Source organism: Aythya fuligula, chromosome 6 (genome assembly GCF_009819795.1).
Source record: "Aythya fuligula isolate bAytFul2 chromosome 6, bAytFul2.pri, whole genome shotgun sequence".
NCBI classification, from domain to species: domain Eukaryota; kingdom Metazoa; phylum Chordata; class Aves; order Anseriformes; family Anatidae; genus Aythya; species Aythya fuligula.
This window is the reverse complement of record NC_045564.1, coordinates 37,581,140-37,598,082: the sequence shown is the minus strand read 5'-3', so window position 1 is coordinate 37,598,082 and position 16,943 is coordinate 37,581,140. Positions and strand designations below refer to the sequence as shown.

Sequence of the window (16,943 nt, the reverse complement as noted above, 5' to 3'; positions counted from 1 at the left end):
CTATTTCTTAAACTTACTGATTCTCTAACTCTTCACCCTTTTAACTATTTGTTAACTGTTTGCAAGTGACCGTGAACATACACTACAGCTACATTAATATGAGAAACATATGAGAAACAGAAGACTTACAACATACAGAACACACGTAAGAACTTACCTTAGCCTGAATGCTAGATAAGATTTTAAGACTTCGTGAAGATGGTGAAGAATGGGCTCTAATGACAGGGCTCCTCCTGTCTATGTCATCTGCCAGTCCTTCTTGATAAATGGGATTTGCAAAAGAGACACGACGAATCTGTTTTTAGAAAAAGTAGTTTTTAATCAGATGCACTCAAACCACCCCGCTCTGGTGAAAGAAGTCTGAAGAGACAAAATAACTCAGTTTGAAATGGGTGAAGTTACTCAAGTTCTTGAACAACACTAATCATGCTTCACCCAAGGATAGAAACTGCGGCTACCTCACTGCTAAAGGGAAGATGCAATGCATTTTGTAGAAATGCTTCTCAAAACCCACTGGTAAGACCCTGCCTGTGCATTTAATGGTTTTGCAGTTTTTTGTTCTGCTGTCATGCAGGCATGCAAACTGGCCTTTGAAGCTGTGCCAAATTTAAACTCCCAAGCCCCAATAACACAAGCCTGCCAGTGCTTGTGCATTACGGAAAATCCACAGGTCTTCATCTTCAGCATTATTTTTCATTGTAAATACTGTTAAAAGTCAGTAACTGAGTGCCTTTGGAACTCGTTATACTGTTCCGTATCCCAGTTATGGACAGAATGAATTGTGAGTATCAGACTGAATCGCATCACCGTACCTTGTTAGCAGGCGACAGGGAATCATCGTCTTGATTTCTTTTCACACCTCTCTTTAAAATACTCGTGGATGGAGAAGCCAAAGGAGACCACATGCAGCGTGCCTGCATACCGTTAGGACTTTCGTTTACTAAAGCAAAAGAATCAACATTTTCTGCCTTCTGAGGTGAATCCACGTTGCTATTTTCTACTGCACCTTCACCCTCTACAGCCACATTTTCAGGCACTGTAATTTCAGCTTCTAACAATTCCTCTTTCATCTCTTTATCCAAAATAGCATAACTTTCTGCTACAGCATTCTCAGCTTGTTCTTTATCATCCTGATTGCTTTCTAGTTCGTTCATCTGGTCTCTCTCAGGCCTGCCAGCAACGCTCAGTGCCCCAGGTACCTCCTCCATTGGTCCATTCTCATTTTCTTCTTCCTTTACTGCATCTCCTGGTTTTTCACTTTGATTCCCTGCAGCCAGAGAGCTGTCACCAGGCTCATCTGAAGCACACTCAGATACACCCTGTTCAGTTCCGTCACTCTCATCAGTATCTACTTTTACTTCCATTATGGAATCGCTAAGTTCACCTTCTACACACGCTGCTTTCTCCTCCTCCTCCTCCTCCATACTGCCAGCATTCCCTTGCAGGTTATCTTCAGATTTTCTCTCTTTTTCCAAGTTGAGCGTGCTGGGTTCCTTGGAGTGAAGCCGTGGTGTGCTCATTGCACAAGGTGCCATGGCCAAGCTCTCCTCAAAATTTGAGCTAGCAGACATCTCTGATGCATCTGCAGCTGTCTGAACCGGGGTGGTTTGGGGCTCATGCAGGTCAGAACTGTCATCAGTTTTCAGCTCAGTGAACGACACTGCTGTCTGCTTTGCCTTTTTGTAACAGCAATCGCAGCTCCTCAGCTTTCTCTGCCTTTTGCTTCTCTTGTGCTGACACTCAGGTACTTGCAAAGAGGAAGGCTCGTTACCTGAAGCATTTGCTCCTTGCACATCTTCAGGCAGAACACTTGAATGGTCTCCTGCATTTCCCTGCCTTTCAACATGTGTGTTTTCCTCTCCTGTTTTCAGAGCTTCAGATACACACGGGTCAGTAAAAGGTTCTGTCACCACCCCAGTCTTGGTTTGTTCCCCACCCGTGTTCTGTGTATCAAGTGAAGTCTCTGGGCAGGCAGATCCCCCCGCTCCACCAGCATCTGCAGGAATTACTTCATTTTTCAGGTCCTTTTTCAGCTCCTGTGGTTCAGACAGTGACATTTCTGTGCTGATTTCATCACTTAGCTCACTTCTGTTTGTTTCTGAAAGATTTTTACTTTCGTTTTCTTGGGAAGACTCCTCCTGGCCATGGCTTCCTGGCTGTAGATCTTTCAATTTACTTTCAAGAGACTCACTTCTTGTTTTCATTTTTCCAGATTTTTTCCTCTTTATGCTTTCTTCCTTGGTCTCACAGCCATCAGCCTCTGAATTTTCTATGCTGGACAGCAATCCTTGTGAGCTTCTTCTTGTGTGGTATCGCGGGCGTTCCTTTTTCTTCTCGCCTGTCGTACCTGAGCTACAGTCTTGACCTTCCACATCCATCTTCAATTTATCTTCTGACTTCCTAGTGCTTTTGTTCACCTCCTCATCACCCGCTGAGCCCAAGTCCTCTGCAGCAGTTCTCTCAGGCAGGCTGCTTTCTTTTCTATTTGCCGTGTCTGTTGTTTTCCCTGACACTCCTTTCTGCTTCTGGGATACATCGTCTTTAGTCTGTGGCAACTTCTTTTGCAGGGATTTTTCATCTTCTTTACGTTTGTCTTTTTTTTGGTGGCCATCTTCCTTATCTTGACTACCCGCTGATTCTCCAGTTTCTGACCGTCGCCTCGCAGAACGCCTTAGTGTTTTCTGACTCGGGGACACGTGTGGGACCTGATTATCCTCATCTGTTACCTGGCTGGATGAACCAGCTGCCTCTGGGGGTGTATTTTCTTTCGTTTCCATATCTAAAGCCCGAACCCTTTCTATTTCTGCTATTGTATCTTCAACTTTTTTAATTTCTGCTTCTGTAGAACTGAGAGCTTGGGACTGAGCAGTGAGAACACGTTCCGTGTCCTCCATGGCAGGAGATGGTCCAGGACTGTTTTCCATACTGTTGGCAGACTCTTGAGCACTTTTCTCTTGTTCTGACCTACTTAACCCAGAATGCTTATTTCCTAGCTGCTCCATTTTACTCTGCCTGCGAGTTAGCCTCCGTATTGCAGTAAATACTTGTTCAGACTGTGAAGAATTTTTGTTCTCTTCTCTAGATTTTTCTGGTTTAGTACCAGTCTTGCACACATTTGTATTTTCCTGTTTATCTGGCACAGAAGGGCTTCCAGACATCTCTGATGCACTGTTTAATGCCGAAGCGCTAAAGGGTCTGTTCTCTGAACTGCCAAATTTCTCCAAAGTAATAAAAGATTGCCTTCGGCTTGCAGGCTGGGGAGTTCCAGAAATTACATCACTTGAAGTCGAACTGCTACTGACATTTGAAACGTCTCCGTTTCCTCCTAAGGAATCCTTCAAGGCCGTTTCTGTAGTACTTTTCTCTAATCCCTCTTCAGCTGCTGGCTCCTCCTGCATCGGTTCAGCCGTATCGCTTTTTGACTCCCCTTCACTATTTACAGCTGAGTTGGTCTCCATGTGAGTAGCAGACATATCCTCAAGAGAGTTATCTGATTTGCAGTCCCCCGTGATTTCATCTGGTTCAGCGATGCAGCCTTCACTCTTTTCATTTTCTTCCTGTCCCAAAAACATGAACAGCAAGATCTATATTTTTTTGCTATGGATATGAAATAAAAAGCAGATCTAGTAGAACAGAAAACAAAACACCTGTGAGGATTTTCAAGCCACCCTTCCTTTAAATTATCTTACAACATATCCTTCAATTTTTTTTGTTTATTCTTCCACAGAATGGCTGGGGCTGGCAGGTACCTCTGGATGTTATCTATGCCAACCCCCTGCATGCTGCAAGTGCTTTGCCTCGTGCAGCCAAGACTACCATTGGCTTTCTTAGTGGCAAGGGCACATTGCTGACCCGCAGAATCACAGAGGGGTTTGCTTTGGAAGGGACCTCAAAGCCCCCTGGTGCCACCCCTGCTGTGGACAGGGACCTCCCCCAGCCCAGGCTGCCCAAAGACCACCCAGCCTGGCCTTGGGCACTGCAGGGATGGGGCAGCCTCAGCACAGTCACTGAGTAACGGCTATCAGCAGGACGACTTTCATAAGTTAAGAGTTACAGAAAGACATGATGCATACAAAATACACTCACTGAAAGGAAACGTGTTATGGAAAAGTTAGCAAGCGTTAGGATTCCTAGCATAAAGCTAGGCAATGAGGAAATCTGCAGAACAGCACCACAGTTCAGTCATAGTATGTCTATGCTGCAGCTTTCAAATCCCCTCCTCCCCCCAGTAAAATATTTCTGGTGGGGCATCCAAATGGTTGATCTGTAAGTCCCTATGATACCTGTAAGCTGTGTAATTTAAATGCACCCTTGTTAAAACTGTTATTAAAACCCTTGTTAAATCTTCACATTTTGAAATTAAATTCAAACATTTCATGATTGGCCTCTTCTAGTCTAAGTCAGGCAGAATGGAACAGAGCACGAAAAACACTACAATTAGTATCGAATTGAAACCTACTGATGAAGTGAAATACAAATTGTAAGAGCTCTCGGTGTATTCTATAGCCTGGATCAGTATTACGCAGAAATGGGAAAAAATAGGAGGTTTAAAAAAACAAACAAGGTATTCTTGGGAACCTTACAGGTTAATCAACATGGAGAAAGAAAAGGATTCCTGTGAACAAATATATTTGGGGGCACTTTTTTTCCCCTCAAATAGTTTTCAAAGCAATTTAAACCCACTTATTTATCATACACAGTAATCAAAGAGCTTTGCCATCAATTATCAGAGCTACTAATACGAAGAAAACATTAGGGATATGGTTACAATTCTGGTATCTTAACTACCATTAGACAACGAGAAATTACCTGAGGATTGTTTTTATTATCTTCTTTTGCATTTTCTATTAAAGATGGCTTTTCCCTAAAATAAAAGTTAATTAAATTAGAAGGGCTGCAAAACAAAAAGGGGGGAGGGAACCTTTAACATTATACTGGCCGCTTTACTTACAAAGAATCTTCCTGGCTCTGAGTATACTGAGAAAATAAGGTAGTATCTTGTGAAGTGTCTAAATTGTTGTACATAGCAGGAATACCAATTCTGAAACAAAACCAGAAATGGTTACGTTGGAGTATTAAAAAAAAAAAGGTGAGATGGGGTAGTATAATGCATTCATCACACGACAGCAAGTTCTTGTAAGAAGAAGATTGAACTTCCAAACTCTTAAGGCTACTCAAACAGCAACATGCACCAAAGCACAGACTGCTGAAAAAAAGCAAAGCAATGTGCACCAAGTATCAGGAGACTGCAACCACACACTCTGCTCCACGTTCTGGAAAAGAAAGGACACAGCACTGCTATCTGCTGCCACAACCTGAACAGTCCCACTGGCAAAAGAAAGCACCGAGCGGATGCAGATCATGATTCAACTCCTGACTGGAAGGCTGCTGTATTCAGCTGCACCCAATCTTTTTCAACATGCTTATGGAGGGTGTGCGTGGGGAAGGGTAGGGAATAAAGAGCTGTGGTTGGGATCCCACTGTGCAAAGAATTCACCAACACATGCTGACTGTATTAACCAGCTGGGTTCCTGTAAAGCGCTGCTGTACACAAATTTTGCTTGCAGTCTGTTTTTGAACATCTGCCTGAGAAGATACCCAAGTGCTATTTTTTCCACACACAAAAAAAGAAAATTGAAAAAGAATCTTCAAATTAAAGATGGATTCTGGGAATAGCCTAATTTGACATGCTGCTTGCATAAGACTTCCCTTTCAAAGTTAGAGCTTTTCCATCAGATGAGGAAAGAAAACCAAAGTTTCCACAATTCAAGAAAAATGCCAGCTTCTGTTTCATATTGCAAACAGAGTCATTAAGTAAAAGTGTGAAATCCAAGTATCAAGCTCCAAACGGATAACAGACTATGTTTAGCCACAGGAGGAACTGCAGATCAGAAAATAATTTGACTGCTTTGAGACAGTAAGCCAGGGAACTTTGTTAGCTTTGAACATTTTAACTTGTATGGGAGAGTGGGGCTTAACCACAGTCTGAGCAAGCTGAGATAGCAGAACTGAAGTTATGTCGTACTCAGTGTAATGACATTTCATGCTAAGTTTAAAAGAATATTAATTACAAACCTCTTTGACCTAAGCACTTCTTTTTGATGTTCTGTCAATATTCTTGGTTTTGTTTCTGGAGGAATGAACACAAAATCTACAGATTTCTCTTCTTCCAGAAGGATCTCACTTTTAGCCTTCGAAGATGAAAATTCTAGTTTTAACTACAGAAAGGAAAAACGTGGATTAGAAACAAGACAACGCTTTCCTCACCCAGGTACAGCTATCCTAAATAGAAAAGTTTTCAGGTAACCACAGTTCTTTCAGCACATTAACCGACACAAATCTTTCAGTAGGTGCTGATTTTTCTTTACCAGTCTTTTTTTTTTTCTTCCAACACTACCACCTATGAGAGTTTCTGCAACCCCTTCCTCTGTGCCCTTCTGTAAGGTTCTGCACTTCCTTTAGCGTCTCAAAATTCAAAATCTCTAACACATGGGGGTACCTCAATATTTAAAAAGACTAATATTTGCTGTTTCTTACTTAGTAGTTTAGTTTCTTAAGAGTATGATACTGTGGCTCCCACTGAAAGAACAGCTTGATATCACTGAAGGATGACAAACACATTAAAAATTTGCACCGCACCACCCTGGCTGGGCAACTGAAGTACCAGCATCTGTACTTGCCATCTCCACACTCAAAGGACAGAAAACCACCAGTACCCCTTCCTTGTTCTCAGGCAGATTTACCCTTTTCAACAGCTCCCAACTGCAGCTTTAGGAGGGAACGCAGGAGCTGTGACTGTCTGAACATGATTCCTGCCACCTTCATCTACCACAAGCTGGTTGCTAAGCACATGGGTAAGCAGAACATCTCAATGATGGTGTAACAGCACAAACTATTAATTACTTTACAAAAAAAAAGTCTCAAAACTCAAGTTCCAGATCCAAGAAAAGTAACAGCTATAAACTTGCCAGCCTCCTCCTTCTAACAGAGATGTCCTACCCTTTGCTTCCTAATCCAAGTGACAGATTGGCAGACCCATCGAGCAGCCTTCCACAATTCCCACCTAAAAACTCAGCCATCTGTAAACTTATTTTTTTTTCTGTTCAAACTCTCTAATAACTAAGTGCACTGTACAGCTAAGATTAAAAAAATCTCAAACAACTCATTAGTTTTATCTCAGCATTCACACCACGATGTTCAGCTGCAGAATATAACAGACCTGATTGTCACACTTATTTGTGAACACCTTACCTTTGCAGGTGTTACTTGCACATTACTGGGCTTGTCTTTGAGTTCGTTTGTCTGAGCCAATATGGAGTCTCGTTTTCGACCCAGATTCACTTCCATCCCACTCATCTTTGCATCCCACTGTGAATTTTCCATCTAATCAAGGAAAAATACAGTCAATATGTTGTATGAAGAAACTCCAAGCTCACAAATCCACCCTGAAATATATTCATTTCTACAACTACACACACTCCCTTTTTCATGTAAATTATGTAGAGGAGGACACTGGAAAAATTCATTATTTTGACCAAGTTCAGAGAACACCAAGTTTTAAAACGCATAAACTGTTAACAGCCAGCTGTCTTGTGATGGTGTTTATCTAGCACAGTTCGTCATTCCAGACATGAAGTTAATTGTAAGACAATCACATTGAAAAGCAAAACTTATCTCTGCACTCCCAGGAAGTTACCCACTAGGTGAAGTGGGGAATTCATTCACAACGAAGGCACCTACTAGGTACAAAGTACTTACCTCATCAGAGAACGGTGCACTATGTTCTTCAGCTATCTCAATGCTTTCAAAGCCAGGCAGCAGGAGTGGAATTTTCTGTTTGGCTTGGCTTAACACAGATCTGCTCAACACAAAAATTTAGACTTATGAGGGTAGAAGTATGCAACGAGACCAGCAGACACCCCAGTTCTCACAAGAGGCAGAACATAAACAGTGACCAGAACAATGCTAATTCACTTATACCTAACCTGACATCTCTTATTTGAAGTGTTACAGTCAAGTAAACCTATATACAGATTTCTAGGCTTATTCCTTGATTTCTAGGTTTATTCCTTGAACATTCTTCCAAGCTTTCTAGAAAAAAACAACATGTATAACTCACCCTGCATAACTGAACAGCATACTAGCCATGTTTTCCCTTCCACAGCTACGTACTTCACTAGGTCTAGCTCGTACAGTCAGGGAGAGGCCCTGCTTTAAGCTGCACTGCCCTTATTTATATTTTGCTCCAGTCCAAGTCACACACAATATACAAAAAAACCATTTCTTACTTTAATTCTTCAGGGTATGTCAAGGATGCAGCCTTAGCAAATGTTGTGTTCCAGAAGTGGGCACACTGTTTGCGGATCTGTTTGCTCTTATGCTGAAACATTACACAGAGCAAAGGAGAAAGCTGCTCTAGCAGTTCGCTGTCGTAAGAGCCAGTGCAGTGAGACTGCAAACACTGAATTATCTCTGCCAGGAGTTTTTCAAGCTGAGGGAAGGAAGAAGTATTTAGTTTTAGCATTTCATTTGCTATTTAAAAGTTCTGTTTTGTTTTTGTTTAAAAACACACAAAACCCAGATAATATTACAGCCTGAACACCACAGAAGCCTCACTAATACCTACGCTTACTTGTCTTAGTTACTTTTTTTTTTTTTTTTAGTTTAAAACAGTTAAATCTCTACCTTCACTACAATATTGTTCAGAACACAGAATGAACAGCAAGAACTCTACAATGTCATATATTTTCCCACCCCACAGCTGTTTCTCCAGCAAATTTACCTTGTTGTTAAGATTACTGTATGCTTTAGGTACATCAGCAAGCCTGCCAAAACAAACAAAAAGAGTTATGAAATGTTTTGCTCTCATCTATCCTAAGAATTAAACACACACAAGCACCGCACACCAGGTTTGCTACACAACAATGAAATTATGTTGCACAATGTAAATTACCTTACACAAGTTACCCCAGTATCTAGCCACTATAAAATGAAGTACTGTTACTAAATATCATCACAGTATTGAAATTCAATGGCAGCTGGAAGCCAAACAATGTAGTCTTACAGAAATGTCTCTTTGGCATGAACGTAATGGCAACATTGGAAATATTAAGCCTTCAGAAGTGCTGAAGGTTCTGTTCCATGTATAAATACTTAAGTTTTTGGGTTTATTTCTAAAAAACTTACAAATGGAGACTGCTACTCACAAGCATGGTTTTGAAATCCCCCAAAAGGTTCTTGCATCAGCAAGAACCGAGGACCACCATGTGTGCCGACTGCTGCCATGGAGCCACTAGGGCCACCTCTGGCAGCCCCCCTTAGCTCTGGCACCACCATGCATTCAAGTGCCAGCAGCTCAGTTCACACACAACAGTTGTAGAAGGACAACTTGAGTGATGATCTTACAGATCCATTCTTTCTGCAGCGCTTGTGTGCACCACAAGAGTAGCACCAGCTAGGCTGAATCTACAGCAAAGTGGCTGGTGCCTTTAAAGCTGAGGCTCCAGAGAAGCTGAACATTCTTAGTGTCCTAGGGTCAGTGCTTTGAATAACCCTGAGCTATGTTTAAGCACAGAGTGATGTGGACTACACGAGATTTCATTAATATGCAGCAATACAATGAATCCAAATACTCACTTTGTTTTTTCAAAGAACACTGCCAGTGGTTTTGAAAAAATTGCAAACATCATCCCAATCACTGAAGGCAATGAAACGTGGCTGATGATGTTGTTAAGAATAGCAATAATTGAAGAACCAACAGAGACCAATGCTTCTGAACAGGTTTCGTTGGAACTGAACGTATGGAAAGAGTTTATTAACATCACCAGGAGCTTAAATAGAGAAGAAAGCTTTCCAAGGGGCTCCCTCTTCTTCTTAGACCAGTCTGTAGGTGTCTGTGGAGCTAACATTAAAAACAAAAAAAGAGAAAATAGAAAATATTTTTATATATAACATGCATTACAACACAGTGCATAGGAACTATACTATACTAATAGTTTAAAACTAGACCTAACACAGGACATACATTTTTTAATACATAACTTTATCATACCACTACAGATACGGATCCTATTCGTCCCATTTTATTCATGGTTGGTCACACAAATCACTGTTTTTAAGCATCTTTCATGCCTACTGGCCAGAGATGTAAACCAACCTAGAAGTGTTAGCTGATAAGTGTAAATTCTGGAACAGGTGAGGGGAGAGAAGGGGAAGTATCAAGTCTCATTCAAAAATAAAGCTTTCATCACATTTTTTCTCATTAGCATTTCCCATTAAAGCACTTTATTCTTTCAGCAGTCCAACAGAACGGCTTGCTACCAAACAAATTCAGCTGGGACAGAGAAGTTATAAAAACACTGAGTTTTACACTGAATAAAGTTATTTTGGCAATCAGTTCTTCAGTTCTAAATAGAAGCAGGGAACAAAGACTATTTTGCATACAAAGATCTTTTGTATTACAAACGTATCCTATTATAATGCAAAGCAGCTTCACAAGCAGTAGCCTTTTCACTGTTACACTAACAGCTTAACATCAATTTCAGACAGGTACTTAATACATATTTAGACTACTGAGTGATCAGGCATTACTGCTTCAGATTATGTTTGCACAAAGCAGAAGCAGATTTCATCTATAAATTATAGCTGAAATATCAAATGCAACTCCAGACAGAGCTGTGTCCTACAAGGAACGTAGCCTTCACGGTGACATGAATTTCAAGTGTTCTCTGCCAAGTTCCCCAGTAACTTCTCAGCTGCTCAAAAAATCAGAATAGCTCTAGTACTTAAATATGCATGGATGATGTTTTCAGCTCATTTTTAAGAGTGTTTGTCAGTCCCTTCAATGCTTTGCTAATACAAGTAACATACATTGACTATTGATAGCCTACAGTCATCACTTCTGCATCTGCAGCAACTCCTACTTTCAACCAAACCTGAAAGAGAGAGACAGAAGACCCCAATACTCAAGATGTTTTCTTACATCTATTTTTTGGCTGATATTTAATACCATAGGGTGCGAAGTTGACGCAGTCAACCATAACTGATATAATATGGGTGAGACCATCCATCATTGAAGACACCTGAGGAAAAAAACACAAGTCATCAGCAAAGCCCTGAACTGTGATGACAGAAAACTGTGCTGGCCATTCAGAACTGCAGTGCAAAACAACTTTTATATTTAAAAGCAGGGATGAAGTTTTTGTGCATGGTCAGGTGAGACTAAATCAAGTTTACAAGCAAGCTGAAGATTCAGTCTTTTCACTCTTAACAAATGACACAAGAATATATGCATAAACTAAGGAAGCAAAACAGTAACAGACAGCAGTGAGGTGGTGTTAGATTTAAGAACGTACAGCAAAATGTTAGCATTTAATGTACAAGGTACTAACAACCTAGCATAGCACATTACCACATCCCAGTGTGTGCTTAAATTTAGTAACTGTACTAAATCTGATTTTCAGAAAAGCCACCATAGGCACAACAGCAAGATTTTAACAGAATTACATTAAGGGAAGCACAATGAGTTGTTACTACACACTGAGATCCATGTCAAGCATTGTTTCAATTCATCACAAACTCTAAATAATTAAAACATTGCTATTAAAAGGGCCAAAAAAGTTCGTATCAATTCGATTTCTGTACAGAAGCTCTACGTACAAGCCTGTTTTTGAAAATTGAAGTTTATCAGAATACAGCCACATCAAGAAGTTACAATGACATAACCCTCCAAATGCTACACTGCTACTCTATCCTCCTTCCTAATCATAACACTTCTTTGGTGGTACTTGTTAATTCAACCTGAAGATCCTTCATGTAAGAATTCCAGCTGGCTAAATTATATTTACCATGATGTTGATGACATTCACCAAAACCATATTAAATATTTAGAAGACAAACCCAAAGACTGCTTAACTTATTTTAATATTCAAGCATTATACTACCTTCACTCGTTTCTTTCCATCCATTTCTAGTTCAATTCCAACTCCCATTAATACAAAGAATGTTGTTATAGCTCTAAGTCTTACCCCAAACACTTTGAATTATAGAAACCACTACACTGAAGTTTACAATAGGTTCTCACACATGTATCTAACTGAAAACGTCTGCTAAAATATTTATATAGTTCAATGTCACAGGTTTATACTCACTACTGGAGTTTCACCTTCTAGCCCAGATATTATTTTGGCACAAAGTTCTTCACAGCACAGGTTTTCTTCTGCAGTTGCAACTAAAGCAGCACAGCGAGCAAATGCTCTGTACAGGTCTGACCAAGTGCGCAGCAAGGATTTCATGGTTGGCTTTAACAACAGAAATAAAAAGTTTATGATTATTAGTGTCTGTGCACAGAGATAAAATTTCAATTGTATTCTGTCAAAGACTATACAACTCAGGAATTCTAGCCTCAAAGCAGCAGTCTTAATACATACATGTATTGTAAAAGAAATACTACTCTGAGATCACTAGATAGTACTTAGTTTTATAAAACCCACATTGTTTCTAATCAGCATGAGGTACCAACTGTTACCTGTGGAAATTCCTGAACAGGCAAGATAAGGGCTACTGGTAGCAGCAGTGCACTATAAACAGCATTGAAGTTGTGTTCCAGTGCATCACCCTGATTTACTTCGTTAGTCTGCAATGATAAAAAAACAATTTATTGCTTAAGCAAATGCTAGGTTTAAATGCATTTAGAACAACCTTATCTATCATCTGTTTTATACATAAAATTTGCACTAGCTGAATTGCCAATGGTGTTTTGGATTTAGTTATTCCCCCATTCTATAAGAGTTCACGTTGATCCTACTATTTAAACAGATAAAAAGCTTCGTTTAATTCCAGAATAACCCCTTAATTTGAAGGATTAAAAAGAAGTGCTTTTTCTAAGCTTACTTCAGTTGCAGTGATGCTAATACCCAGAATATCTAAAGCAAACTACTTTTAATGTTTTTACATCTCATGACTGTGAGATTAGTTAAATCAATGGACTTCTAGTAAGCCATCTGCAGAACCTGTTGAATATTACAGTGTCACTGCAAATGTTCATGGTAATGCTGCACACACTGCAGTCTCATAAATGCCATCAAGGCTTATATAATTTTACCATTAAGACATGCAATTTCTAAAAATACATTAAGATAGAAGATCAGCACAGAACGTGTGTTTTCTGGTAAAGAGAACCAAAGTAACCATACCCGATTAATCCATTCGGTTAGCGGGTTAACAACAATACTCCACATTCTCCAAAGATGTTCCTTGTTTTCCACCAGCTTTGCATTCTTCTTAATAATACATAACACAGATTCACTGAAAGCCAGTGGAGATGTAGGCCCAGATAAAACATAACCCACCAGAGTTTCTAGGATTACGAAGAACCTAGGGAAGAGAAATTCAATAGGTAAAACACATTTCAGCTGAAGTTCAGAAAAAAATTAAGAAGTCTTAAACTGCGGGGAATTTATTTAATTAAAACAAAATAAAAACCAAGAAACACATACCTCTCATCTGTTACACACCGTTCCAAGAGGTTATCATGGAAAGGCAGCTGAATTAAGAACAAAGCTGGCGTTCCCTTGCAAGAGAAATTTCAGATGTCAAAGCAATATATATGCTAAACAAATAAAACAATTGCCTCACTTAAACATGTACATATCTTCAATTTTTAACCGTAAGCCAGAAGTTTGCAAGTTGCCAGAAATCGTCAATTCTAACATTTCAAAGTAAAAAGAGGCAAAAGCTATAAGAATTCTGCTAGATGCTGTACTTTCCAGCAATTACACTATAGCTGAAGCAAAAAACCACCATCACATGAGTTTTATAGTACTTAATCACTATTTCCTTGACACCATAAGGTGGGTGTGCATAATGCAAGCATTACATGTTATGATGTCTGAAACATGATAGAGCATGATGTGATTGGCTTTCTTCAGTTTCACAGCATAACATCTTTTGGACAACCTCTGTTAAAGATCTATTATTTCATTCTTGCTGATGTTAAAGCATTTAGAAAAATGCATGTAGTACCTGCCAATTAAAGCTCGAATCACTTTAATTAAGTTTGACTACATTAACTAAGTCAGGAAAAAAAACTCCAAATCCAAACTCAGGAAAGGAGTTGAGATAAACTTACAGAGTTGAGCTCTAAGTTTTGGTAGACAAAACTTTATGCTATTCACTTGAGGCATGCACATAACCTTGTTACACTTAAATTTTCTCATAACAACAACAACAAAAGAAATCTAACGTCGTCTTTTCTCAAAGGTGGTAGTGTTTTTTTGGTTGTTTTTCAGATTGCTGTTACCCACTTGCCCCTTCCAACGCAGTACACAGAACTCAGTACAGCTACGGCTCACTAGGACCAGAGTAGAACAGAGTAGTTTTCAATAGTACTGACTACCATCACCTTTTCGTAGCAGACAATAGCTTCAAACATTTTAAAAAAAACATTTGTGCTTACATGATATCCTAATGCCTTTAAGCATAAAGAAAGCTCTGGAAAGAAGTCACTTACATTTAGAAGATCCATATCAGCAACCTGATAAGCTGGTGATCCTAATACTTTGGGAGGTAATTCCTTAACAGTAATATCAATGAGAGACTAAAAGGAAAAAGAAAAAAAAAAAAAGAATTACACTGTTTTCTTTTTTTTCCTTGTGATAGCAGTATTTTAATGTAAAAACAAATGCAAGCACAACTGTAGCAACTGCTTCCCTTTGAAACAGAAGGTTCTGAGAATTATATACTCAATAAGATCAATCCTGCTAATAAATCTGAAAAACACCTAAGAAACCCTTAAGCAACATTATGGCATATCATTAGAATTACACAGTTCATACCAAACACTGGTTCTCAAGACACCAGTCTGGTCAATTAGGTACAAAAGACTGCCACCAAACAGAATTTACATAATCAAGAAGAAATTAGGTTTAAAAACAAACACACACCCTACAAACCCACTCAACTTACCAGTATTTTCTGCACAGGAAGAGAATTCGATCTAACAGTGTTTTTTAAGGCCTGGAGTAACATAGTCAGTACTTCTGACCCCTGTTTTTCCTTCTTATTACCTAGAATAAAGTAAATTTAGTTACAGCAGAACAAATTAATATGCAGTGACCATTACTTAAATCTTAAATACAAGGACTGTAAGTTCCTAAGAAGTTCTGTATACTTATAAACATTACCAAGTACTTTATCAAATTGGATACCAAGTACCTCTGAAGAGCAGTGTAACTGAAACCGATAGGTTTAAACAGAAAAACTAAATTTACCAAGTAAAATAGAACACCTTCCTGTTAACATTCATCATACTAAAAAAAAGCTGTGAAATTTTGCAAGCGTTCAAGTAACACGTCATTTCTATTATGCTTTTCAGTTAGATCATTCAATATAAAAAACTATTATTTAGATTTTTTTTTAATATTTTGTATAATATTTCAGAGTTTTTCTTAATACCAAAGGCTTGGCATGGGATTCTTTTTGGAAATGGAAAGATTTCTTCAGCCATAAAAGCAGTTCAGGCGCTTCTGTGTCTTATTGCTAAAACACACAGCTGCAGCCATATGCTACTGGTGTCTTCCCTGACAAGCTTGAATGGATTGAATCAGTACGATTTTGCATTGTTAGCACACGGATTAAAGAGATCAGTTCCAAAAGACTGTTGATGATGCCTAAAAACAGGTTTTACTACCAATGAAGCAAACATTTCTTAAAGTCTACTAAAAAAGCCACAATCACTAACGGGTCAGCTATGAATAAAAAAAGGTTACCCGATTCAATAGCTGTTTTTACGTATCCATTTATGTCCTTCCATATACTATTCAGCATAGAATCTACAAGATAAAAATATTTCCATTCACTTTGCAATAAAGACATTAAACAAACAATATTTAAACACAAGCTGTGTTAACAGACATTGACATGAGCAGAAACTGGCATAAGCTTTTGGATCAAGTCAGGTAAGTTCTATTTAAATAGCGCAGACAGAAGTATTACAGAAAGCAGCTATTTTTTTTCCCCCCTTATGTTTTCCTCCCCCAAAATGATTTTTCAGGAAAAAAAAAAAAACAAAGAGTTTTCCCACTAAATTCTTACCAGGAACTTCTTTTCCAATTGCAATAAATCCATCCTGAATGGCATTTATAAGTGTGGTGGCATGCTTACAAAAAAAAGATGAGCTGCTGATGAGTGGGTGCTGGAGAGGCTCTAGGAGAAGAACAAAGCCTGTTTTGTAAATCAGCTATTTTTTCAGTCTGTTTTTAAATTAAGTCTTAAAAAGAAATCAGGAATGTGTATACTTACAGTATTTCACAGAATTAAAAACAATTTCCAATATTAAAGATGACCACTAGCAGTTTTAAATATTTAAAGCATTTCATGCTACTGGACACCTTTAAATCCAACAAAATCTGGAACATAATAGTACTTGGAAAAATGTAATTCACATACCTAAACTAAGTACAAGTTTATTTTGCTTCGCAAAATCCAAAACTTCTGGTCCCATCAGGAAGTGAAGCAGCATTTCAATTCCCAGAAGCTGAATAGAAGGAATCACCACCACTCCTGCAGTACTAGAATTCAAGTTCATTCTTGGTGTGGCTGGACTTGCAAATGGATAAGAACCTGAGTGTTCGGAGTAAAAAAGAAAAGTTGAAAAAGTTACCTCATTTATCACCTGTAGTAAGAAGAAAAATCCAACAAGCGAGAACCCCCACAGCAAATGTGAGAAGAGCAAGTCATATCATAGTGGTGGCTAAAAGGAACCTCTTATCAGTCAGACATTACGTACTTGACAGGGTTTAACATCACAGTTTTAATCATGTATTTTGAAAGCATGCGTCTTCCAAGGACTTCAAAGTCTCAGATGCCAAACTTTATTTTGGCAACAAAAGTTGCCATGGAAGTAGTGGCAACAGAACAAGTTACATGCTACACTATAAACACAT

The 16,943-nt window shown here is 39.0% G+C and overlaps 1 protein-coding gene across 1 annotated transcript in view; it reads right to left on the bottom strand.

Annotated features, from left to right (window-relative positions):
* RIF1 (replication timing regulatory factor 1) overlaps positions 1 to 16,943 on the bottom strand; it is a 28,334-nt gene that overhangs the window by 2,901 nt on the left and 8,490 nt on the right. Inside the window, exons 11-30 of the mRNA XM_032190167.1 lie at positions 16,447 to 16,620; positions 16,093 to 16,203; positions 15,768 to 15,830; positions 14,965 to 15,065; positions 14,510 to 14,596; positions 13,497 to 13,570; positions 13,194 to 13,374; positions 12,527 to 12,634; positions 12,150 to 12,299; positions 10,982 to 11,081; positions 9,637 to 9,901; positions 8,783 to 8,825; positions 8,289 to 8,491; positions 7,759 to 7,858; positions 7,252 to 7,383; positions 6,076 to 6,218; positions 4,952 to 5,041; positions 4,810 to 4,864; positions 813 to 3,557; positions 158 to 295 (exon numbers count right to left, since the gene is read on the bottom strand). Of these exons, the coding sequence (XP_032046058.1) occupies positions 158 to 295; positions 813 to 3,557; positions 4,810 to 4,864; positions 4,952 to 5,041; positions 6,076 to 6,218; positions 7,252 to 7,383; positions 7,759 to 7,858; positions 8,289 to 8,491; positions 8,783 to 8,825; positions 9,637 to 9,901; positions 10,982 to 11,081; positions 12,150 to 12,299; positions 12,527 to 12,634; positions 13,194 to 13,374; positions 13,497 to 13,570; positions 14,510 to 14,596; positions 14,965 to 15,065; positions 15,768 to 15,830; positions 16,093 to 16,203; positions 16,447 to 16,620 (5,063 nt within the window). The remainder of the gene's footprint in view (positions 1 to 157; positions 296 to 812; positions 3,558 to 4,809; positions 4,865 to 4,951; positions 5,042 to 6,075; positions 6,219 to 7,251; positions 7,384 to 7,758; positions 7,859 to 8,288; positions 8,492 to 8,782; positions 8,826 to 9,636; positions 9,902 to 10,981; positions 11,082 to 12,149; positions 12,300 to 12,526; positions 12,635 to 13,193; positions 13,375 to 13,496; positions 13,571 to 14,509; positions 14,597 to 14,964; positions 15,066 to 15,767; positions 15,831 to 16,092; positions 16,204 to 16,446; positions 16,621 to 16,943) is intronic.